Source organism: Strix aluco, chromosome 2 (assembly GCF_031877795.1).
Source record: "Strix aluco isolate bStrAlu1 chromosome 2, bStrAlu1.hap1, whole genome shotgun sequence".
Lineage (NCBI taxonomy): Eukaryota > Metazoa > Chordata > Aves > Strigiformes > Strigidae > Strix > Strix aluco.
Window position 1 is genome coordinate 77,182,602 of NC_133932.1, and position 26,092 is coordinate 77,208,693.

General features: G+C 36.7%; 1 protein-coding gene across 6 annotated transcripts in view; it reads left to right on the top strand.

Annotated features, from left to right (window-relative positions):
* The window catches only part of FGF14 (fibroblast growth factor 14), a 421,004-nt gene that overhangs the window by 291,817 nt on the left and 103,095 nt on the right, over positions 1–26,092 (top strand). For 5 of the 6 annotated variants that reach the window (XM_074815360.1, XM_074815365.1, XM_074815364.1 and 2 more), the window contains one exon: positions 21,410–21,520. The exons of the other annotated variant lie outside the window; for it this stretch is intronic. In XM_074815360.1, the coding sequence (XP_074671461.1) occupies positions 21,410–21,520 (111 nt within the window). The remainder of the gene's footprint in view (positions 1–21,409; positions 21,521–26,092) is intronic. 6 annotated transcript variants of the gene reach the window in all.

Genomic DNA, 26,092 nt, shown 5'->3' on the forward strand with positions numbered 1-26,092 from the left:
ATTAATCATATCAAGGATGACACAGACTACTACAGACAAGACATGACATAGAAAAAGTCTTTAACTATTTACTATTTATTTTTATTCTCTATTTATATGAGCAGCTAGTTTTTGATTGTGTAATAGTTTATATGTATAATGATGTTAGTTCCAGTTGATTTCCAGGTAGATGTGTTCTATTACATAGGAACAATTTGGGTGTATGGTGTTTATTTTCCAGAGCAGTTCAGATGTGACACCAGAGGATAATGGCACAACTCTTATCCTGAGTCCGATAGATTGTGGCATCCTGAGTTCTTTTTTAGGGATATGTCATAGCTGTGTAGGAGGTGAAAAAATGTTTCTTCACTTCTGCCATAGTATCAGCAATGTCTCGCACAGTGGCTCTAATATGTTGACAGCTTGGTAAGTCCTGAATGCCTCCATTTGGTTATCAGATTGAATTTTTATCCCTGTGAAGGCTTTTATTTATTTATTTTTAAGTAACATGAAAATTACACAGTTCTGGACTCTACTGTCTACTGCTATGGGAACAGAAAAGTGTCTTTAGGAGACAGCTATTGAAATATCAGTATTATTTTTTGGGGTCTTGTATCCCTTGGTGAGCTTTGAGATTGGACCTTGGTCTTTCTGCATACTGGATGCAATTCATCTTTCTGCGTTTTGAGTGCGTGGCTAGTTATGTTTATTCTCTCTTTGTAGGGAGGCATAGGATCAGTGTTTTTTAAACAATTATGAAGTAGTTGCTCAGTGAGCTAATTCTGAATATTGTTTGTTTGTCTACTTATTTACTGCTATCTAAGCTCCTATTTCAGCGGAAGATGAGAAGATTGAATAGATTTTCTTTGGGATCATTCAGACTCTATATTTGGAGCAAGATAGAAATTTCCCTATTTGCATTCCCACAGGGGAAGGACAAATAGGAATTTCTATAGCTCTGACAGCCCTTTGCCACCACCTTTGCCTGTAAACTTCAGCAGAGGTGCTTTTGAAAGTAAATAAGATTGTTCTCCAACCACCCCAACACGCAGTTGCTCAGTCCTGCCATTTGGAGTCACAGGGATTTATGCTGCCATCCTTCTGCATTGCGAATGGAAGGCTGAAGGAAGGTTAGCCGTGAGGCTGTTGCTCAGTCGTTACAGTAAGATCAACCAGTGCTGGATCTCACCTTTTGCTCCAGTGGGAGCAGTGAAACAGATACCATAGTGATTATATGCTGCTTGGGTAGCTATGTGTCTGCAAATTAAATTAGAAAAACCAGTAGAAGGGAAGGAAGAAGTTGACTATACTAGGAACAGGATGCAGCTATAAGTACATAACGCATGTATATCAGATATGATACTAGATGTTAAGGTTGCTCTGTATATTTATGTAACTTCTGTGGCAATTATGTACGGTGGTGATGTTGCTTCCACAAGCACCTGGACTCTTGAGGAGAGGGATATGACTCTCTGACGTAGACAAGGCCATAGCTATCCTTAGCTGTTCTGTGACAAAGCTTAGACTGCTGGAAGGCATGTTGCCTTAGGCCCACACCTTGAGACCACTCAAACTCCAAAAATAGAGCAGAAGAGGTTTGTGGTCTGCTTCATAAGCAGCTCCTAGCAGAAGGACATAGCAACGCATTGGAAACTGCTCTGGCTGCTTAAAAGCTTTGGCTTGGAAATCAGAGTAGTAGTAATACCAACAACTTATTAAACAAAGCTGTTCAGAAGATGACTGTACTGTCATGTGGGAAAACAAACCGACATTTAGGTTTGTGGAGTTTTTCACTGTATTTTCTATTTTGTCAGAACAGAATTTCCAGTCAAAGCCTGTTTTGACAGACACATCCTGACTGGGCAGTACTGTATAGCCATATTGGTAAGACACCTTATTACCCAAGGGGAAGAAAAAAAACCCCAAACAAATGAACTATACATATTTTATATTTTGTTCCATTTAAAAAACTGTGGTAAGTATATAAGACTTACTCAGAAAGTACTATAACATGAATTATTCAGGCTTTAACTTTTATTTTATTAGTTCTGTAATGCCTCTTAGCTGCCACGATTCTACAGTTCCATGTATTAAAACACAACCAAGGGGAATAACAGTTGGTTTGTGACAACCAGCTATCTGACAGCAATTATGTAATTTCAGTCAGTGGAGTGGAGCTGGCAGCAATGTCAGGCTTTGCTATGGGTGGAGAGACATTTAAAGATAAACAGTATAGAAATACAGCAAAACAACTCTGAACTTCAGGTCTATCCCTGTATTCCCAGTGTCTTTCACTGAGTTTATTTTTCTTACAGCTTTCTGCTACTAAAACAGGTAGATAGTTGGAATTAGTTTCAGTTCTGTAAAGGGAAAATAAAATACAGCCAGTTAATTCTGGGACTGCAAGTTTGGAACCTGCTGATGACCATAACCAACTTTTATACTGGTTTTGGTAAACAAAATCAGAGACTTCGATTCCATTTTGCTGATTTCTGTATGTACAGAAGTTCCATGTGTCTTTCAAGACTGAGATTTTAATTTTAGCACGTGAAACTGCAGAACTTGCTCCTCATTCTGAGTTCATCACTGAAACTAGCAAGCAAGGCTGCAAGGACAGCCATTACAGCACATTAGAGGTAGCCCTGGCAGTAGCAGGTACATGAACAGACTTTTGATAAGGAGAAAGTGCACTTAGCGCTGTGCAAAAGCACATTCTGTGCATTAACCATTGATGATTCTGATGTCCCTCTGGCCTTTTTTACATTTGTAGGTTTTAATGGTATAGCTTTAACTATGGAAACTTCAGAACTGCTAACACTCAGGACTTTTATGACCCTGTCCTTTATACCTGCACCTTTCTACACTACTGCTGAAATGGACCAGTAAGAAATGAACTGGTAAAAATTGCAGCATGGTCCATGCTGTTAATTTTGGTTTAGTTTGTCTAAGCCATATAAAGTGAGTTTAGTGGAATCTTAGATGAGGCAAGACATATGACACTGCCTAAAATCCCCTAATCACGTGTAATGGGTTGCCTTTGTTTTTTTCATCACACCTTTCCATTTCCAGATATTTTTTGTCCCTGATTTCTTCTTTCCAAAAACACCTGACTGATTACAAAAGAATACTGCATTTCATTCCTGATGGTTCTTCAGAGACGCACAAAGATCAGATATTGGACGGGAGGGGAAGCTGAAGGAGAATGGACAAAACCATGCAAGCTATGTAAGAGGTAGTGAGGGATGGTGAAACCTGTACCATTATGTATTTCCTGTAATTCATATATTTTAAAGGGAAGGTTATGTTCTTTGTATTTGGGGGATTTGAAGGGGAAAAATAATATTAATGGGAATTTTTGTATTCTTCTATTTCAAAAACTAGGGTGACCTTAGTACTAATTTTATGAACTTTTAGAGAAAAAAAGGTAATAACAAATGTATCTTTCCAAGTAATCTTGTGGATACAAGGTTACTTAGTTCACAGTTTTGAAAGAAGAACAGAAATATTTTCTGCTGCAATTAAAGACAGACATAATTTTTTCTTTCCAAAGGATAAAACCACCTTTTCAAATATTTGTATTTCTATACATTACAGTTGAGTCAAAAATATATCTGCCTTTATGTTCACGCTCACTTTGAATACAAGGAGAGATATCTATGGATTCATTAAACTGCTACGGCCTATTAGAAATAAATGCTGGAAGGTTTCATCTGAATGGAAAATTTAAAAATAATCACAACAGTGATCAAGCTATTATTTGTCTCGTAAAGAATCAGACTTGATTTAAAATATAATAGTTCTGTTGGTGGAAGTTTTACTGGATGCTTACCAAAATGAGTCATGTTTGGCATCCAGACAGATTTCAGTACATTGCACTGGTGTTCTAGCTTACATTCGTAGAGGAGTTGCACTATCAAACATAAGCAAACATGCCAAACTTCAGACACAGAGGCACAGCAACATATTAGGTTTACCATTGAGAACTGTGTAGCTTAGAAAGTTCCAGTCATCATTATAAGAAAACAGAGATAAGTATGGTACATGGTTAGCAAAATGAGTTGAGTATGTTTTAACAACTTGAAGAGCTTCATTTCTCTAGGATTTATTTTTAGCATCTCTACAGAACATAAATTTTGTAAGGGTTTGTGCCACTTTGTGTTTTTACATAATGACAAAGGAGTGATGACAGCGGTAAATAGGCTTCAGTTCTGCTGGAGAGGGTGGAACAGTGCACATGTGTGCATGCACTAAATTTGAGATTGTCTGTTGCTGTTGTAGCAGTGGTGAAACTCTGCCCTAATGAGTAAGAGGTTCTTCAGAAGATCTGGGTAATTTATTTTATGACTTGTTCAAGTGACCTTCTATTGTGCTATGTTCAGTTGCCTTTTGCTTTGTTCTTTTTGCTTGTAACTATAATTGCTTTTTTTTTTTTTTTAAAAAAAAAGTGAAGTAGTTCTTTAGGACTGTATATCATCATCAGGGGAAGGAGAAAAGAATTAACCAAATACCTTATGGTGAGCAAGTGAAGTGAAATTGTCATGTGTCTGCAGTAATCCTTCTTCCTAAGCAGATGAGCTACACTTTTTCTGACCTTCTGCTAGAGGTTGTTGGACTGATATTTTGATTTTACCTGAAGTAGTTTTATTGTTCTGTCAGGTCTGGCCAAATGCCAAGCTTTCATCAGAACAGGACAGTTTTGTTAAAATTTCTGTTGGGAAAGTGTCTTGAGACTTGAGATTTTTTTTTGTTAAACAACAAAGATTTTTTTGTTAAACAAACAAGCAGGTCTGTGGCTCAAGCACTCTCCTGCTGTGTCAACATTTCAAGTCTGAGTTCATGCTCACTTTGGTTCAGACAAAAAGTGCTTAACCTAAATCTCCAGTGGGTGCTGATTGCCAGGCTGCTAGTTATTCCTATGTGAGTAACCCTGGTATTGTTTTTCCCTTCATTTTAATTTTTCTTGAAGGAAGCTTTGTTCTGGGCTTTATGCTGAAAAAGTATTTCATGACCGGAACATTATTTTCTGCTTAATTCTAGCTGGAAAGCTTTTTCAAAATACATTGCCATAGTCAGATAAGAGGTGACTGATGTTTGTTACCAATGCCAGGACATTATCAGAGAATGTTTGGTGGTGTGGAATGATGGCAGTTGTAGGACAGTTGCAGAGCTGGAAGCTCATTCTTGGTTGATGAGGTTAAAAGAGGATTACTGCAGAGCACAGGAGAATCTGTATTTCATCAGCTATTTTTGAATATTTGCTAGGCAATCACTTAAGTGTCTTAGAAGCATTTTCTACTAAACAAAGGCATGAACTTCATCCCCTTGAGGTTTACTTTATGCATTTTCCCACAGCCACACGCTGATTTTGGACATCAGTTGGACTAGTTGAATACCCGCGGCACCTGTACACTGGTGTTACCCGTACACTGTGATAGGGAGCTAGATCTTTATGCAATCTGCTCATTGCAGTTGAAGACATCATAAACTTGTTTCTTCAGTGGACTGCATAAGCTATCAAGTAGGACAGGGAAGTAATTTCTCTTCTGGAATGCTGCAGGTGAGTATCACAAAAGCAGAGGGTCTGTTCCCTTTCAGGTGTGTCTTTCAGGGAAGGTTTAATTATTACAATGTGTTTCCTTAGACTTCTGGCTTTAAGGTAGTCATCTTAAGTTCTTTGGAGAGAAACAGTTACTGAGCACATTTTCCTGTTATCCCTGGTAAGAAATAATTTTCTGCTAAGGCCAACTTTGAAAAAGTTCTGCCTTCAGGATGGCATTTCAGAGGGTTTTGATTTTGACTGAATTCAGTTGACTCACAGCATTTCTCAGAGAAGTTTCATTGCAGTCATCTGTTATATCATTTACTGTTTGTTGTGGTGATTTACCATTGAATCAGAATATTTTTCTGGGATATTTTGATTCTACTGAAGTTCCAGGAAAAACAAAGTTTTCCAACCAGTGAATTGGTGGCCATGGAGCTTCTTTAGGCTTGGGATGAGATTCACCCGATTGAATGCAAAATCTTGCCACGTAGACACCAAAGCATGAGCAACTTATAGGTTCATATTTTGTCTGTCATGCAGTTAATGAAAAATATTTCTATGGTGTAATTCATGTCATTCTGGAATAGATGGCTCTACTAGCAGTGAAGGGAGCCTAGGAGGACTACATCAGAAATATGCTCCAGAAGTCTTAAAGACTAGACATAGAATCTACTCTAGAAGTAGGTTGCTTCTGTTTCCTGAGATGCTGCATGGCAGGCCTGAGGAGAACTGAGACCCACAATAGTAGTATGGGTCCCAGAACACAGCTCTCTGCCTCTTGAAAGCCTCCCAGTCTCCAGTGCCTGGACAGGCAGCAGGCTGCCTGGCAGGGCTGTGAGCCTGAACCGTTGGGAACCTTCCCTTGCACTGCAGTGGCAGCTCAGCTTCCCAGCTCTCAGCAGAGCTGAGGAGAAAACCTGATTTTTCTCTCACAGAGAAGTTGGATTTCTAAAGAAGGAGGAGTGATTTATGGTGGAATAAGTAGATTTTGAAGTCTAAAATTCCCCAACATTTACCTGCCGTTGTCTCCCTTCCACTTGTGTTGATCCAAAAAAATCTGATTATCTTAATTTTACCTCTCATCACTAACATTTATCTTCTTTTAACATGACTGAAGTACAAACATTTCTGTGAAAGAAACCTGAAGTATTTACTAGTGTTTAGTTAGTTAGGAGATTTTGAGAACCTCAATATTTTAGATTTTTGCTGGTGTCCCAACACTATGTAAGGTAATCTTCACACTAATTTCCAGTTTACTCAAGCTTTTAATGTCTCAGGAGTTTAAGAAAAGTCTTAGAGCTATTTACAGTGTACAAACACTGCTGTTAAAATTCTTTGTGGCTTTTCAAAGGAGGTAATTCTACTGAGAAATTATTTATTCTGAGCAACACATATCCAGTAGTTAGCATGAATTGTCCAAAATATGAAATTAAAGCAGATTATTTGATTTGGAATTGTTTGGAAACTGTTGACAAGTGTTTCTTTTTTTTTTTTTTTTTCCTTCCAGTTGCATTCATCACTAGATACTAAAGCGCTGGGGAAAGATTTTATAAGCTGTCATTCTGCTGCATAGATAGAAGGCTTCTAATAAGTGATGTCTATTTGTGCTGACATCTATTTATTTTATTAACAGTGGCATGCCTTTTCCCCTTGCCTTCACTTCCCCCACTTTAAATTCCTCTATTAAAATCCTTCCATTTTCCTCAACAGTGGGATTAATACTGTCTTGCACAAATAAACACACTCAATTTAATGTAAAACTCAGAGTAGTAATTGGCCTCTGACATACTTGTAAATAGTGGTTTCTGTCTATCCAGTTGTTAATTGTCTTCCAGTCATATTAAGGCCTTTTGTATAGCCTAGTAGGGACATCTACATTCTGGACTAGGATGCATTTTTATTGCTGCTTTGGACAAAATGTCTGTCCTCTTTGTGCTTCTGTTTTGCTGTCTGGAAAATGAGGGTGTTGCTGATCTTCTGTGTTTAGGCTCTGCCTGGAAATCTGCTGGCAGTGGGGCCTTTTTACTGTGACTTTGTAATATGAGGCCAGCGCTCATCCTCCTCCAGGAACGTGCCCCAGTGCTCTGGACCAGCCCAGTTCCCCTCAAAAGTGGAGCCTGACCCACACTCCTCTCCTGACTGAGACCTCTGGGCTTTGCCCACAGGGCCATCCTCACCTTCTTTATGCTGCTAGAGTCCCAGCATAACATTACGTTCATTAGAGTCTACAGAATGTTGTAATCAACAGGACACGTACAAAATCTTGTAGATACCACAGGTTTTTTAGCCTAGATATAATGGAAGCAGCCTGTTTTTACTTTGAACTTGAATAATAATTTCAATGAATAACTGTATGGCCTTTAAAATATTTATGTTAAAATATTCAAAACTAACCATGTTCTAAAAATAAAAAATGCAAAGTAGAAATACAGACGCAACATATGATGCAGTTCTGGGCAGAAATTAAAATTTAACTTTGGTTTTCTTTGCATTAGAGCTGGACGTCTGGAGATTTCAGGAAGCAGTCAAGGAAATTCAATCGAGGACACTTGTCCTCTCTGAGTGCATTGACACTTTCCTAATGGCAAGGGTGTAGTTTCTGCCCTTATGAGAATTTGAATATGGTACTAATACTCTGCTTCCTTGGTGTCTCTGTGTTTCCAAATAGGGCATGTATCTATGACGAAGTCTTTAGGGTTTAGGTCCTTTCACATACATCAGAACTATGCTGAACTAAGCTGAACTATGCTGGTGCAACCAGAAGCCACAGAATTGATCCCGTTAGCTGAGGTGGAAAGGATTTGTGTGCCTCTGCTTTAAATGGGATATTTGGTAGGACAGGGCTAATTTTAAAGGTATTTTTCTCTGCAAGCTTGTTGATTCTAAAACAAGGGTCTTCACAGACTTGTTAGTTTAACCATGTTGCTCTTTGTATGAACCTGGAAGCAGTCTGGAGTAAGCCCTTTATTTTCAGATAGGCATTTTACAATTTTTATTACTATTATTTTTCTGGTTTTGAAGCAAGTCTTCATTTCAAATTGTCAGTCAATTTGATTTTAAAATTTTAAAATTGCACTCATCTTTGAAATGAAATATTTACTCTTTGGATTAAATATTTAGTTTGACGGGAAATTAAGGATTTAAACTCTGAGTTATTATGATTTTGTTTGTTTTGCTGTGACCCAATGTTTTTTCAACTGCCAGTGGTCCACCATTGCCCACTTTGGCCTATTAGAGAAGAATGGAAAAGCTTTTAATCCATCCGTTTTTGCTTTTTATTTCAAGGTTTCTTTTTCTTTTATTTTGGCAAACTAAAAACAAATTTTGTTGATCTGGGTTCTAAAAACAAAGGCTAGCCATCCTACTTCCAGGCAGAATGAGGGAAATCATACATAGAGCTGCATGTTTCTCCCCACTCCTTCTTGAAGGAGTTCAAGATCAGGAGTAGATGTCCATACCTGTTCAGAGGAATGTCACTTGTTATGTCATTGAAAGACACCAATGATGGATCTCGAATTTGCCTCATTTAGTATTTTCACACATGTAATTTGACATCTGTAATAAATTAAGAGATGATGCTAGTCTTGAGAAGGAATGATGCTGGTGTTACTGGTTTTGGCCAAGCAGACAGTGAAGGGAGGAGCTATCATCATGAAAGTGTTGTGGCTCAGCAGACTTGAGGAATATGTTTTGGTTTGGGTTTTTTTGCTAGTTTTGTATTACATATCTTGGGAGAAAATACACATTGGGAACTGCCATGGATCTTCAGTCAGACTCGCTACTCTGCAAAATGCATGTGATGGCTGATGAAGTTGCTGGTGGCTTTGGCTCAATGTGCTAATAGATGTTTGTGTATACAACTAGAAATTAAAGACTATATATTATTTCTTGGTAGCTATGAGGTGGAGTCTTTATCTTCTGTCAAGTGCACAGTTAGCCTAAATCTATAGAATCTGAGTGTTTCTATAAATTTGTGAAGGAGGATATATGTGACTGATGGCATATTTGTTTTATTTGTTTAAGTTTACAAATGTGTTTTGTTATTAAAGTTAAGATGTGATTGGGCAGCAGGGAGTTGGGCTGTCTTATATACTCTTGACTGCTCAGCATAGTTGGAGAACATAGTTGGAGCAGGGCTGGGAAACGATGCTGGACTGAAGAGTTCAGACCGGGTAGGGAGTGAAAGACAGGATGTGAGAAACAGGGCAAGGAGACCCTATCACCTGAACAGGTTAAAAAAGTACAGGTGGCAGATAGATGTATAGCCAGTTCTTCAGGGTGAGCAAGCTGGACTGGAGGCAAAGCAGGATGAAAAAGCAGATCATAAAGTCACTACAAAAATGCACTAGATAAGTGTTTTATACAAAATCTCCAATCCTATTTTTATTTCACTTTCAGGTTATATATTTAAAACCTATTTGTTCTGGTTTGTGTTCTAATAAAATTTAGCGAATGAAAGCTCTTTCAGTATTTTTGAGGTATTGGTCAGGTCTCCATCAAAGCACGAACCAGCTTTGAGCTCCTCCAAAACCTAGCAGACATTTTCAATCTTGTGAGACTATAGAATACTTTTGTTTTTTTAAGGGTGAACAGTAGGTTTAGTTCATGGCACCAGTGGCTAGGGTAGTCTCTGCTGACTGTGTCTCCACTATATCATCAAAGACTCAGAACTGGAAGATTTACTCCTTATTAGTGAATAATCAAGTTCACCTGACCTGTTTCTGCTCATTTTCTCATAGATAATACGAGTATAGTTCTGCGTAGTTTCTGGTTAGTAGCTAAATATTTGGATTATATAGCCTCTCCAAGAGAGACAGAGTAATCTAGGTGGGATAAATGGTTTGTTTTGTTTGGGATTTTTTTGGGGGATTTTTTTTCCTCTAGGAGCATTAGGTGGCATAGAAGGAGTCTGCTACTTACATCCATTTTTTTTCTTGCTAGAGTCAGTCTCGAAGCAAGACCAGTTCCAGACAAGCAAGGCTGTTGATGCTGAGGTTCCTCAAATAGGATTTGTTGAGTGACTGCCTGTCACAGTTTTATATGATCTGTCCTGTATCATCAGCGTCAAAACCTACTGATTTCCTTAAAGCCCAGCTCCTGGGGTCATGTAACTTCCTAAGAGTTTGTTTTCTTTCTGTGTATTCCAACTTTTCTTGAATAGCAGAGATGGGGAGAAGACAAAAAAACCTTGAAGTTGTGGCCCAAGTTAACCTTGAACTCAAAAAATAAGCAGGAGCACCTCCAGTAAAGAGGCATGGTTTTTGTCATATCAATGATAGAAGAAATGAGTCTGTAATTCTGAATTAGAAATGGTACAGACTGTGTTCTTCAAGTACAGGGTATTATTTTCTTGTCGCACTGGCTGAAGATCAGTTTTCCAAGTTGCTTCTCTTAAGATTTCTTAGTTGTGTTTAATACCACAGATTATGAGGCCTTGCACTCTGTAGGCTGAACAGGACTCTCACCTTTCTCACAGGGAGCATTTGGGGAAAAGGTGATCTTAGAAAACCAAAGCAGCCATGCATTGCTTCTCTTTCTGTCTCTCCAACTCACTGCATTCTGGCAAATAAAATATACAAGTGCTTGTGAGTATGGTAGAATAAATTACAGGAAAATGTCTGCTATTTCTTCAGCGGGTCCCTGGTTAAATAGCATTCCAGAGTAACACTTAGTTACGCTGCAAAAATGAAGGAACAACTGAAATATTTAGTATGACTCTCTATTTTCAAGTAGTTCTTAATAATACGCTTCCTATAACTCATGACATTTCTTTGGTATATAATGTATTTAAAAAAAAACAAAAGCAAGCAGTAGATCCTCGATTATACTTTTTTGGTGATCTTGCCTTGCTTTCATTTCTGTTACTGTTAGAGATTTTGGAGATTAAACTGAAAATAGCAACTCTCTGTTAAAGAGCAATGGAATGTTATAAAAATATTAAATAATTATTAATAGTACTGTATGTATAATGATTTTAAAAATTCTTCTGTAGAGCTTCCATATAAAGTAATGCCAGTGTATTCATGCTTTCCTATGCAAATAAATATTTTTCTAAATAAATAAGGTATTTTATTTATATTAACAGTGCAAACTTCAGCTTGTCTGATGGGACCTCTGTAATCTTGCTTTTATACAGAAACAATAAAGATTGTTCCTAACTAATAACAAATATGGAAATATATTTATTTCCCTTTCACAATGGCATTATCCGTTTCTCAATCAATTTTCCTTTCATCCTGGCCACATATTCTTGGAGTCCTGTATCTTCAGTAATATTACTTGTTCATGAAGAGAACTGAAATGTAATTTGTGGTTAACAGTTCTCATTTTGCTGGGAGATTATATCTTTGTAAACAAACCTGTTCAGCCAGTGTTGGTGAATGACATGGTTTGGCAGTGAGGATTTATGTTAAAGCATAAGGATTAAATAATAATATATAAGAATACATAATGTTCAACTAAGGAAAATTTTGACTTTTCCACTTTTTACCGATCCTTATTTTTTATAGTAAATGTTTTCTGTCAGATATAAAGAAAACAAGCAATCCCTGTGTTTTGTATGTGATTGAACACTAAATTAAAACATAATTAATTTATCAACTTCCTTGATGGTACTTTATTTTCTTTAATTTCTTTTGAGTGGGTTTTTTTTTTTTTTTTTAAGTATCAAAGAGGTTTATTTGTCTTTGGCCACAACTTAATGCTTTTATTAATCAGGAGTTTACATTTGTGCACTAAATTGTTAGCACTGATGAACAAGTCATGTTTCTGTTCACTTTCTGATTTGTATGTTTAAACCTGGACAAATCTCAGCTCAGTCCACTCAACCCAGCTAATGTGGAAATGACAATTTGTGATTTTTTGTAATTTTGTAAAATGTAGTAACATATCTGTTTATGGTGGTAGCAGTGAACATTGAGACTGGTTCATTAGGAGATATTTGGAATCTGCTGCACCTGGAGCCAGGAAGTCCTATATGTTGTTCAGCTATCAAAGAAAACTGAATGTCTTTGCTCTGCAATGAATCTGTGACATATCGTACGAGAACAAGTCTTACAAGGAGCGGCTGAGGGAACTGGGGTTGTTTAGCCTGGAGAAAAGGAGTCTGAGGGGAGACCTTCTCGCTCTCTACAACTACCTGAAAGGAGGTTGTAGTGAGGTGGGTGTCAGTTTCTTCTCCAAAATAACAAGTGATAGAACAAGAGGAAATGGTCTCAAGTTGTGCCAGGGGAGGCTTAGATTGGATATTAGGAAAAATTTCTTCACTGAAAGAGTTGTCAAGCATTGGAACAGGCTGCCCAGGGAAGTGGTTGAGTCACCATCCCTGGAGGTATTTAAAAGATGTGTAGATGTGGCACTTAGGGACATGGTTTAGTGGTGGACTTAGCAGTGTTAGTTTTACGGGTGGACTCAGTGTTCTTACAGGTCTTTTCCAACCTAAATGATTCTATGATTCTATATATTGCAATTCCTAGTTATCACTTCATGTAAAATCTTCTTTCTCCCACTTCACTGGCAGTGCAATTCATTTGTTTACCTCCACTTTTGAAGCTAGTTGGTAGATGAAAATGTAAAATTTCTTGAAAGTAATGCGAATGGCTTCTTTCAATATTTTGTGCCATTGGCAAGGAAGTAAAAGTAAATATAATACACTATGTTCTTGAGGTGTACATTTCAGAAGTGATACTGTTGCATATCTAAGCAGAGGGAATATACTGCTTCATTTTGTGGGCTTTTCTGTACTCTGACAAGAATTAAGTTAAGTTAATAACAAGTTAAGGACCCCTGCCACTCGGTGTTGTGGAAGCTTTCTGTATGTAACAATAGAAAATGGAGAGTGGTTTAGGATTTAATACTTAGCATTGCAAATGATCCTGCTATTGTCTCTCTATTGAGTATTACCATGATAATTTCTAATACTTTTAAAATAGATTGTTTAGGTGCTTTCCAAATTTCATTCTACGTGTTTGGGAAAGAAATAGAAGCTGACATCAAATATTTAATTGCTTTGTGATGCAGCATGCAAGGAGACAAATAGCCAAGATTGTAAAAATAAACTTTATGTTTAAACATTTAGTTCTAAAAATATGAATTATCTAGGAAAGGGAGAATCAAATTCATTCTTTGATAAATTAGGTGTTATGTGAAATACATTGTTACATTTGGAAAGGTCATCTATGCCCATCCTATTGTGCTTTCCATGTTCAGTGACATCTTCAGAGAAATTTCATTCTTAAAACACATTTATTTACTCATTCAAAGGGCAATGCATTAGTCAAATTTTATACATAAGTTAAATGGTAATAGAATCTGTCACATTGTGGTGCCTTTGCATTTTCTGAATGTGACTAAAATAAAGTTTGGTCTTTCACAGGGCATTTTTATGGGAGGCTAACAAAGTGAAGATTATTGCAAAACAACAGAAATTGCTTAACTCTGGCATCTATTGCTTAATGATTTTGTTTTAAAGAGAAATGTTAAGCAATATTTTGTATAATGTTAATGTTTCACTGTCAGAATTCAAAAGCAAAAAAATACCAGGTAAAAGTAAGATGTTCAGGTATAGGGAGGAGTCCTAAACAAAATACTAGAAAATGATTTTATCTGAGTCAAGAAGATTCAGTAAGACAGGATATTTTTTAGGCCTATGTGAAATGAAAAGAACAAATAAAAATTGTAATAGCAAGGCTGCTGTAACATAGAACTTTAGACAACAGAATTTTTAGCATTTTGAAGTAAACTTTGAGAAAGTGAATATAGTTGCAAAGATGATAATTTTGTGTCAAGTGGAAGATGATGCTTGTCAGGTAACAGTTAAATGCATTAAACTGTGACTAGTGCTATTTAAGTAAGCCTGGAAGTAGAGGCCAGCTTCTTCTCAACATTCCTGTGTGTAACGTCAGCTATTTTAGATATTGAGAAATTGGAGATCATTGAATTTTAGCATATTAGAAGGAACATGGGTCAACAGTGGAAAGCAGTACTTAGGGAATACTTTCCACAAGAGTGGAAAGCAATAGGGAGAAATCTCCCGACAAATCCATGTGTTGGAAGATCAGAAACATTGGAGATGTACCATATAGTCCAGTAGGAAGAGAAATGCAAATTATTAAATTAAGTTACTAAAATTAAACTACCATACCCATGTAAAATTGTGATTTTGGAACAATGTGTTTTCTTAACAACCTAAACCTCTTTCTTTTCCAACAAATACCCTCCAAAAATAATATGGCTGGTAAAGGAGACTGTTAACAATTATGGCGTAGACAAGCCTATTAAATCCAATCATCTTGTGAATCTGAACGGATATAAATTACCCCAGCTAGAAACCAAGTTGGTGTAATTCTATTGACAATCAAATTTGTTCAAGTAAAACCACGTACCAAGAAGCAAATCTTATGTAGTTTGAAATGTATTGTAAGACCTAGAGACAAAACCTCAGTGCACACAAATGGAAGGGAGCACATTTTGCGGTTAACATAAAAACATTTGCAATACAAAGGCAAGGACACCAGCACAAAGGATATGATGCTGTGCTTTCAAGAAAAGCAACCATTTTGCAGAACTCTGACCTGCTTTCATAGTTTACCAAGAAATTTCATAAACGCTGTGGAAGTGCCGATGACAATGACAGTGCAGGAACGTAGGAGGACTCTGTGTCTCTCTTAAATGTGTTCTCAAAGCGAGGTTCTGCGGGAGATGAGCTTGTGATGTGAGGCATGAACGGACAAAAAGTAGAGTTAAAAATAAACACCGAAGTTGAGTGCCCTGTAATCATCATGAGGACAGAAAAATGAGTGAGCACAGAGAAATAGGCTCACAAAGCCACCATGTTTCAGAATAAGTACTATTATTACTTATGGGAACAGGGAATAATGGAAGCTATTGCTTTTCTGAGTTCACATTATATCCTTTCCCCCTCTGTCCTGAATAGAGCAAAACTTTCTTTTAAAAATATTTTTCTTTAAAGCTCTTAATTAAATCTTGGTTTTCTGGTGTGTATTATGAGATATTGAAAACATTATTATTAAAATCAGAGAGCACTAGCATGTAAATGTTCATATTTTATCACTTCCTATTAAGAATGAGAGAAAGTAAAAACAACATGACCAGAAACTTTGAAACACTGACACACCAGGTGACAGGACAGTGAAAATAATAAAGTTAGGAGTGTATAAAGCTTTTGAATTCAAGAGCTGTATCATAAGAACATCTGAAGAGTTTAATAATGAAGGAACATCATGGTTTCAGATGACTATGTAGTATTTTATCACCTTTAAATGAACTACAAAATTTTGAATTCCCCATCGGCTATGTACTTGCTTTTGGAAGCTTGCTTTTGGGATTGTGTAACATGCATATGAGAGGATCCCGCACTTTTATGTGCTGGAATGATGATGCAAAACTTGCCAGAAACAAGGCAAAAGGACTGTAATGTGATCATCTGTACTGACAGCACCTGTTAGAGTACTGTTGAGATTAAACATAAACAGTATGCTTGAGAAGACAACTATTGGAAACTGGGAAAAGCGTTACAGCAGGAACTGAGAATCCAAAAAGGAAATGTCATTTTACATGGAATTTGGTCCCTCCTTCTGGAGATGAATTGCCTAGTGGTAAATATTTCTAAAATACTAGATGGTACTGACACATGTTTAAAGTTTAAATAGTATCCAGACATTAATCTGAAGCATCGATAGGTTTCTGTGCAGAAGTCAGTGAAGGACTGGAGGCTGCCTTGAAATGTGGTCTAGTGGATGGGCTCTAATCCTGCCTGTGGCGGGTAGTTAATTATTATACAAAGTAGAGTGGCTTCAGCAAGAGAGACTGCAAGAACCCCAGTCCAAAACTCCACACAACACTATTGTCAAGGCACTCCTGTCTGAGTAGGCAGGAAAAATGACCTTTTACACATTCCAGGCCTTATGAACTAACTGGGAGGCAGGTCTGGAGTGGCTGAGACACTGTGCTTTGGGGTGGGTATTTTGCTTCCCAGCTTCACAAGAAATCTGGGGGTTGCAGCTTTTTGGGGGGTTGACTTTTTTTAAATCCTAATATAGTTAATAAATGGTTTTGATATTTAAAATAAATAAAAAGGGAGAAGTTTCCTAACACATGCTGATCATAACATCAGTGAGCAAGAAATGGCAGTCAAGTCATGGTGACTATTGGAACACCAGAAATCTTAAAGATGCTCGATTTATTCTGGACCAGCATGAGTGGTATTTTTAATACTGAAATATCCAAAAGTAAAAACTGCAGGAGGGAAAGGTAAAGAATAAAGGGCAAGTAAAATGTGAAGTACCTGGAGCTACCAATTGTTAACATGAGTTTGATGCTATGCTATCTGAGCAGAATGTACCTCTAAATACTGGCTTTCATTTGACTTGCTGAGCAGCTCATTTTGTGACAGATTGGTAATTGACTAGGTCATTCAGTTTATTCTCCATAAGAATGTGAGTTGATATGAGACTAACCCACCATTAAGCATTTGCTTGTCAGCTCAAACAGGCTTTTATTTAGTACCTTTACTCAAAAGAGGGAGTAAGTAAATAATGACAGGCAAAAAAAGCCCTCCAATGGTAAAAACAAAAAATTAAAACTCCAGTGGATGCTAAGGGATTAATTTTTCATGGTATTAAGATTCAATGGGCATATTCACTATTGTTCTTTTAGCATTGTAAATTCATCTGTGTCTGAACACAAAAGTAAAATCCTTAACACCTGTATTTAATAAGTTTGTCCCCTTGTTTATTTTAAACCTATAAAATTTCTAAAGAGATCTGTCCTGGCAGCCTGTGGGGGTGGGAAAGGAGATGCTAAAACCATTCTGTTTATGAACAGAAAATATTCTTAATTGAAAACATAAAGTGTCATGTTCTAAAGCAAGAGCTGCACTCAGTCTGTCATTAATGCCAAAGCTGGTTTTGTAGCCATTATTCAAGGAAGAAGACATCTTAATTAAACTCTACCTTGGTTGAGGACATTAGAAAAGCTACTGACAGAGTGTGCATGCTAACTGCAGTCATGCATCCTGCGTTGCCACTGACAAGGGAAAAAAGCAATAAAAGCAGGCTGCAAGTGGCTGCTGTCATGTAGGTTGCCGTGGAAGAAAGACTTGAGAAGCTGTTGCTTTGCCCATTCAGTACAACGTCTGAATTTTTAGCGACAACCTCTAATAACAAGTCAGAGTAATTCTTTCCATGGTGGGGCATTACAGACTTGTCATGCTCAGCTGTTCAACATCAGAAGTCAAGGTGCAAAATAAGATCATTAGAAGATGTTGAACTGTCCTTTAATTTTGATCCATGGTGAAGTTTGATGGTTTGTTTTCTTTTCCCCTGAAGTCAAGGTGTTTAAAATTAAATAGAAATGGTATTTTTCACATAATCATGTCATTTTGGTGGCTAGGACTTTAAGAGAACTAGTAGCAAAATACCTATAATAAAATCATGAGAGCTGGGAACTCTTTGGTGAGGTCGTCTACTCTCATCCTGTTCATTTGTGTTTTATTATTTTGTTGTATTCTCTTGCCATTCCCTCTCTCTTTCATGTGGGAAGAAAAAGGCATATGTGGGGTGTAAAGGGTAAGAATAATTGCTGGTCTGTCTACCTGTATCACTGTGGTGGGAATTATAAAACATAACTTATCCAGTGCACCTGTGCACACGCAGCATCAGTCTTCTACTGGTGTTTCTGGGCATTGCTGGTCACTCTTGCCTTCTAGCAGACAGTTAAAAAAAAAAAGTGTCATCAAGAAGGGTTTGAGAAACTTGTCTGTAAAGCATCTGAAGCTGAGACTGTTCCTGTAATATTATTAAGTGACAATGGGTAGACAAAATGCTATAGAAATGCAGGGACTAGCAGATTTCTTTTCTCTGCTTGCTGCCCAGGTGTCTCAAAAAGGACACGAAAGAGTCATTTATCTTTCTGCAAGGAAAAGAGATGAATTCTTTGCCTGACAGGATGGTGTGCTTCATCCTGGAGATATTTACCTTGAGGCTGTATGGAGTAGTCTTTTTGACTGTTTCTTATTATGACTTGCATTGAGATTAGTGAGTCATTTCGTAGAACTCCATCACTAAATCTGGGTTGCTTTTTGGCTAAGATCAAAGAAATACCATGTCTCATTGTCCAGTTGCCCCAGTTTTTTGAGCACTGTTCAGCTAAAACATTTAGTTGTTATTTACTTTGATTTGTAGATCCAAAGTGCTGTGATATATATTAACTAAATATTATGACCAAGAACTATAAAAAAATGCATGATTAAATTACTTGTCAGGAATAAAAGTTTTAATCTTGCTAAGGACAGGTAGGAACTTAAGGTAGAAAAGATGTTCTTAGGAAAGTGGGTTAAAAAGTTTCTAATAATCCACAGGAAAAAAGTAAAAAGAAAGTTTCAGTTACTACATTTTATGGGGATAAAAAACCTTTTTTTTTTTCATTTATCAGTCTACAGAGATCTACTTTGCACAATGAAAATCACATTATTAGTAGTAAATTCCAGTTGTCGATGAAACATTCAAGTGAAAGAGCCACGTTTTGGGACAGCATTGTTCAGTTTTCTGATAAATGAAGCTGTTAAAACTGTATACAAGTGAGATATATATATACACAGTGTGGATCCTCTGGTCTCATGCTATAATAGTTATTATTTTGCTGTGTTTGGGCTTGAGTGAACAAATAAATGGGGGATTCATACCCTGTCTCATCACACATAGTCTGAACTGCTACTTGAATTGCATAGCTATCCACAAAATTATTTTAATTCAGATATAATTTTGGATAGCTGGTAAAGCAGGGTTAACTTTAAATAATGCTTTTGGTGAAAACATAGACAAATGAGTGTGCAATTTCTTGTTAGAAAGTATATTTTATCTGTGAAATTAGAAAAATGAATAGAATGAGTATAAAGAACAACTTTGAAAGTAATTTTGAAGTTTCACATTTTTTCCCTTGAAGCAGTAGATGTAAACAGCTGGTGATAGTGAGCTGACTGTACTTTGCCTTCCTATGATACTTTGAGCTAGAAGTACTGTTTTTCAAAATACTGATATTTTTCCTGTAAATACTTTTTAAAGCTCTATTTTTAACAGTATTTAAAAAATATTTTTCTTTAGTCCTTTAAGATGCCATTTTAGTATGTGTAAAGCAAGTATGTTTAAAGTCGTCAATTTGGAAGTGCACATCAAAAGCATGCATTGATAGGAATAGTGCCTGTGTAAGAGGAACTCACTTTTCATTTTTAAATTATGGAAATACTTTTCTGTTGCCTGATGAAGTTGATTGAGACAATACATTCAAATAAAATACAGTTTATTCTGTTTATAAATTTTAAAAATATTTGTTTCTAAGTATTTTTATATAAAGACAGAGAAACGTTTGCTAATGTAAAAATTCACGGAAAGCAAAATTTGCAGTTAAAAAAAAAAAAAGTTGTAGTGTGCTTATATGTTGATCACCAAATGTTTATATTATTTATTTCCATGCCTCAAAAGTCTTACAGTGTTAATATTTATAGAAACCGTTTTTATGATATTTACAGTTTAATCTTATATTTTTAATTTAGATGGGTTTATTGTTTAATATGACTTTGTAATTTGGATACTCAAGAAAAACTTGACATTTTCATCATCATTTCATGGAACTGAGCCTCTATAGAAAACTTCATAGCATTCCAGTCAGAGGCAGTTTTGTTTATTAGTGTTTACTTTCACCTCCCCGTAGGATACTGTAAGCAACCCAGCATGATTGATTGTGAGAGCAATTAAACACAGATTCAAGGAGGATTTTATATTCTGGCCACAGGTTTGCACGGAAATCACTTCTGTCTTCCTTAGAAGTTCACCTGTTCATTTTATTACCTATATGCCTCAAAGCCTTTGATTTTAGTTCATTATTGCAGAGCTAAGCATGATACAGCATAGATGCTTTTCATGCCAATGTCCCCACAATTTTATGTGCTGGCTGCCTGGAGTTGGGCCTAATAGTTTACGTTTAACCAATATCACACAGAGGTAGTGCTGTTGATTTTTTTAAGATGTGATGTCCTCTTTCTCAGCACTGAACCAGTTCTGCAGCAGCTTAATTTGTGATTTGGTAAGGCACCATCCTTGAGATGAATCATAAAGTTGTGGCTTGGCAGCCACTGCCCAGTTCTTGGCATTTTTCATAAATGCAGAGTATTAAACAGGGTAGCTTAACTGTTTAGCTACCTGAATTTCCCATATACTTTTAGCTTACTAAGGATTTTCTCAGGTTTTTTTCCTCTGTTGAAGGAGAGTTATGTCTTGCTTTGACTGTGGGTGTTATTCTCTGGGAGGTGGGAGAGGGCAGGTGAGTTGTATCCACTTCTAGATTGGTAAAATATTTTGGGAACTCTTCAGATGGGACCATTACAAAATATTATACCAGATAAGTTTGTCACTTTTGGTAGAGAGGGAAATGAGACAGACCTTTTCCTCCAAGTGTCCTTAAAACTTATGCGAAGTATCGTAAGTTACTAAGATGTATGAAACGAGTAGGGTTTTTTAAATGTTTTCTTAGTTTCTCTAAGGCTCTATACTTGTTGCTGAAGTCTAAACTTTTTTGCAGGGCTTAATCTGTTTTAAGTCTTCTGACTATGGGTGTTTGGAGTGTTCTTTTTCTTTCTGTTTTACCTGTGTTAATTATAATGAAGATGTTGGAGGCAGAGAACAGGGCACTCAGCTGGCCTAATAATAATCTGTGGTGAGATTTTTCTCCATCTCCATCAGGACCCATCCTGTTTTAGTACTTACTTTTAAGACGGCAATGCTGCTTCACCAAACTTCCTCCTACAGTGAGAGAAGTAGGGATAACTCTTGGAAAAAGTTTTGAGGCTAGTGACAAAATATGTTTGTCTTTCAGATCCCCAGCTCAAGGGTATAGTGACCAGGTTATATTGCAGGCAAGGCTACTACTTGCAAATGCACCCCGATGGAAGTCTCGATGGAACCAAGGATGACAGCAGTAATTCTAGTAAGTGACTGCCCCAGGGGAATGTCTTAATCTCACACGCAGATTGCATCGCTCGAGTGTGTATGCGCAGACATAGTGTTAATGCCTTTGGAGGGTTTCTGAATGTGTTTTGTCGAAAGGAGGAGGGTTCTGTCCATTCGAAGCCTGCAGGGTCATGCAGGACATTGGCCTAAATGTATTCCCTCTGAAGGGGAAAGCGTAAGTGCCAGTGGACCTCAGGGGTGAGATATTTAGGCCAATGGTTGTCTTCTGATAATTTTATAAAAATAGTAAAGTTACATTAAAAATATTTTTTATAAAAGCTATATATTTAACAAAAATTTCTTATCTTCAAATAAATAAAAAATACTAAAAAAAGAGAGATTGAAACAAAAATTCCTTGAAAATTCTGGTCATGTAGGCCCTGATTCAGCAAAGCAAATAAATGTATGTCTAACTGTCAAAGTTCTGCTCAAAACACATGCTGAAGTACCTTGCTGAATTGAGGCTAAAGATCCTACAGTCCCTATACCAGCAAGAGTTTCAATGATTTTAAGAGAATTTCTGCCAGTGTAGGGACTGTGACAGTGGCATTTTTCAAAAATATTCCAAATAAACGTGGTCTTGAAAGGCTGTGTGGCTCACTGCTTTGGTGCTCTTTTCCTATGATACTGCCACATATTTTCATTCAATGAGCATATATACATTTGATAACTTCCGTTGCAAATGTTAATTAAGCAAACCTATTCTGACTCTAGAAACAGCTGATTTTTAATTTTCTGTTTAGCAGAGAACAATTGTATTTTGTTTATTTTAATGATAATGGCATATTTAAGTAACATATTTCTGTGTGATCTTGAGGTCTATTTTAAGCATTTTTAATACAAAAGATTTATCTTATTATGCATATATAAATAAGCCTCTACTTTCATCTAAAATGTTGAAATTAGGCTATAGAAATTAAGGGATTTGAGGTTTCTGCTGTACTTTGGTTAGGTCCCTATTTTATCTGTTAACACATGGTTGTCATTTTTAACACATTTCATCAACAGATAGCATGGTCATCTTTTATTGTTCTATTTTTTTTTAGAATTCAGATAAATAATTGATTAATCTATTTTGATATGTATTTCTCTGCTTGTTTTACAAGTGGGGTTTTTTCCTCCCTTGTTCCTTGTTTCTTTTCTTCCCTCAGTGTGTCCATCCCTCATGTCCACTTCTGTACTGGACTAGATATTAAGACATTGTACAGACAAGATCATTATTGCTTTTTATAGAAGCTTTGCCTATATGAGGTCCAAGAAATGTGTCTTAGAGTGCGAGCGTGTCTCTCTCTCTCTCCCTCTTCTTCTCCCTCTGCCCATCTCTCTCTTATTTTCAGCTTCAGTGAGGAGCTGTGTATGACTGCAACAATTTTGGAATGTTTTAATGATATTTCTGGGGGTTTTTTAAATCTTAAAACTCCATGGATTTTGAATCTTTGCAAAACTAGACCATAGTGCCTTACCTTCCTCTTTTCACTGTTGTCAGCTTTACAAATATTTTCTTTTTCTTTTTTTCTTACTATGTCATTTTTCCTTTCTCTCCCCTCTTCTCTGCCTTTCTGGATTTCTAGAACAGTATGATCTAGATCTCTCTTATTCTTGTTCCAAAATGCAGAATGAATATTCTATATTATAAATGTTCTGAAATATAGAACTTGTCCGAACTCAACCAAATACCAGATAGCAGTATTATGTATTTTGGATAAATACTATTAGACAATATTGTGCTTTACTTCAACATGATAGCAGCATTATGTATTTTGGATAAATACTATTAGATAATATTGTGTTTTGCTTCAGCATGATTTTTAGGCTGAAAGGAATTTTTTCCATAAAGGGATTTTCTTCTGTCTTCAACTGGTGTAATTCTCTATTCTCTAGTCAGATTTTACAGTATTGCTTAGTAAAGACAGGTTAGACCATAAGGATGTAAAATTAATATGTTTGCCAGGAAAGCATACAATCTCCACCTTAAATTTGGCTTCCTATTGCTTTTCTTTATTTCAGCATATTTTGTTTTTCCATTTCCGTCTTGCTTTAAAACAATAATTTTCTCATGGATAGAATTCCTAGTATTTTGATCTTTTATTTTTGACCTTCTTACCATGATAATTTCTGGCTGAGGCTTATGGGCAAAAAAGTTTTGGCAGCTGCCAGTGGGGGAAAACACTGCTTCTGACCAAGGAGCTTGCAGGTTGCCTCTTTAATGCACCAGTGGGCAAAGGGATAGACATGTATTATCTGTCAATAGGACAGATTGTATTCTTACCTTGATAGTGAGGATGACTCCCATTCAAGGTGTGTTTCATAAAAATGGAGGAAATACAGACTACCGAAGGGTGTGCATCTCTGCCAGCCTTCAACCCGTCTTCTGAACTGTTCACTGTCCCTGAAGGCTCTGAAAGGCTCCACCTCATGCACTGACCATCTGAGTAGCTGGGTGTCAGAGCAGCCAGAGCAAGTGAGTAGTGAGGGACAGAGAAGTGATTTCTTTTTTTGTCTTCAGCAAGGAAACTCTTTGAAGCTTAGTCATGCAGCTACTTTTTGGGCTGTTGCAATTTATTCTGTGTCAAGCAGTTAAAGGAGTGCTTGAAGTTAAAATTCCATCAAGTGCATATATCATAATTTTGTGCTCATTTTATATGTACGTCAGTAAACATAAATTACACACTATTGGAGTCACAGTGTTATAGAGAGGTAGATTAAGATGTAGTCCATTCAAATTGAGTGGTTCTGTTCACACCCATTTTTGTTTGTCTTTAAAGCTTCTTGGTAGTCTCTTTAATGTAACTTTTTGCTTCTATCTGAAGTCGAAATGAGTTTTACTACTGGTTTTAGTCAGCTGCTATAGTGCCAGCCATTGTCCCGACTTGCCTTAAGTTTGAGCAAAGGCTAGAGTCTGCAGAGATAGATGGCAAGATTTTTAATGTACTGCTGCACACAAACCCTTGCATGAAAAAGGAAGAAAGATGTGACTGCTTGTAATTGCATCCCTGAATGTACTTTCGTCTGCTCATGTTGGTGGTCATGCTATTAGAACCCAAACTAAACAGACTGATGGGTTTCAGTTCATTATTGTAATTTCTTTTTACACCCTTTCCAAGTTAGTGATGTATTGTGACAGAGTATAAATTAGTGCACCTAGTGGTTAATGGTGCTGAGTTTCCTTAATTCACATCATCAGACCAAGGCTGTTAGCTTAAACCCTCTTGTGTGTGTAGTCTATATTTTTTTGCCAAACTCTCAGTGATATGTGGAAAGAGACTTTATTACACTGCTTTTCTTCTTTTAGGTGCTGTTCTCTTTTTCCTTCCTCTAATGCCTTACAGTTTCTGGTTTGTTTTGTGGCTTGCTTCTAGTGAAAGCAGGAATGGCTGTGGCTAAAGCTGTAGGCTTGGTTACCAAGGTCCTACTCAGCGTAGCTGTCCCTCTCTAGCTCTAATTTTCCTGGATTTTACAGCAGTTCTCAGCATTACTTGGTGCCAATGGAACTTGCTTTAGTGTTGTCCATGGACTTCATCATTACTAATTAGGAAAAACAAGCTACTACACAGAAACTATAAAGAAATAGAAGAGCTTTCCATGTTGTGCTTGTGGTAAGAAGTGTTACATTCCCCTCCTGATGTCCTCCCCACCCAAACCAGCTCATTTTCAGGCTTTGGTCTATCTTCAAATTTTGTTGAAGGGTAGTTTTAGTAAGAAGACTAATTAATTTGGGAAACGGCCAATTCTGATTCTTTAATTTCTGAGAGTGAAACCCTGGATCTCTTAGCACTATGGTTTATTTTGATTCACCTGAAGAGTGTATCTCAGCCAACAACCACTGAAAAAATTAATCATAAATTATGATACTTTCCTCGATGGGTGATAAAACTGACTTTAACACTTAAATGTTGCTATATGTGCCCCTTATGAAATTACAGTCATATTTAAAACAGATTAAAAGACCATTACTCATTTGTGTCCTTATTGCATAAACTGATAAATGCCAAAGTTAACATTACCCAAGCAACTTTGATTTGGCTGTGCTGTGCACATCTCTTGCTTAATTATGAAGCAACATGCTTTGCTTCCTTCATGGCACTTGGTACCTGGTAGAGTTGCTGTTCAAGAAATCCTGAAACCATTTAACATTCCTTTATTTTCATGTTTTAATGCATGTTCCTAATGTTCTATTTATATCTTCCAAATTGAATATGGAAGTATTAACTTTTTAATGTCTTTCTAACCATACTTTGGTTTGAAGATATTAATAAAATAATCTTCACAGCACCCTTGTAAGGTAAAGGAGATAATTAGACAGAAATAAAGCTCATGAAGATTAAAAAACAACACCTGCAATGCTGTTAAATTTGGATTATTGAATGTTAAATTTGGATTACTGAACTGAAATATTTGCAATCTGATTTTTGCAATGTTTTTTACTGCAGTTTTTCTTCAAAGAATTACACAGGCATTTAGTCATCTATTTCCATCACCTTTGGGAGTTAGGTAAGCCTGTTTCTCCCATCAGTATAAACTTAGTCAGTGTGACAGGATCAATGGAGGC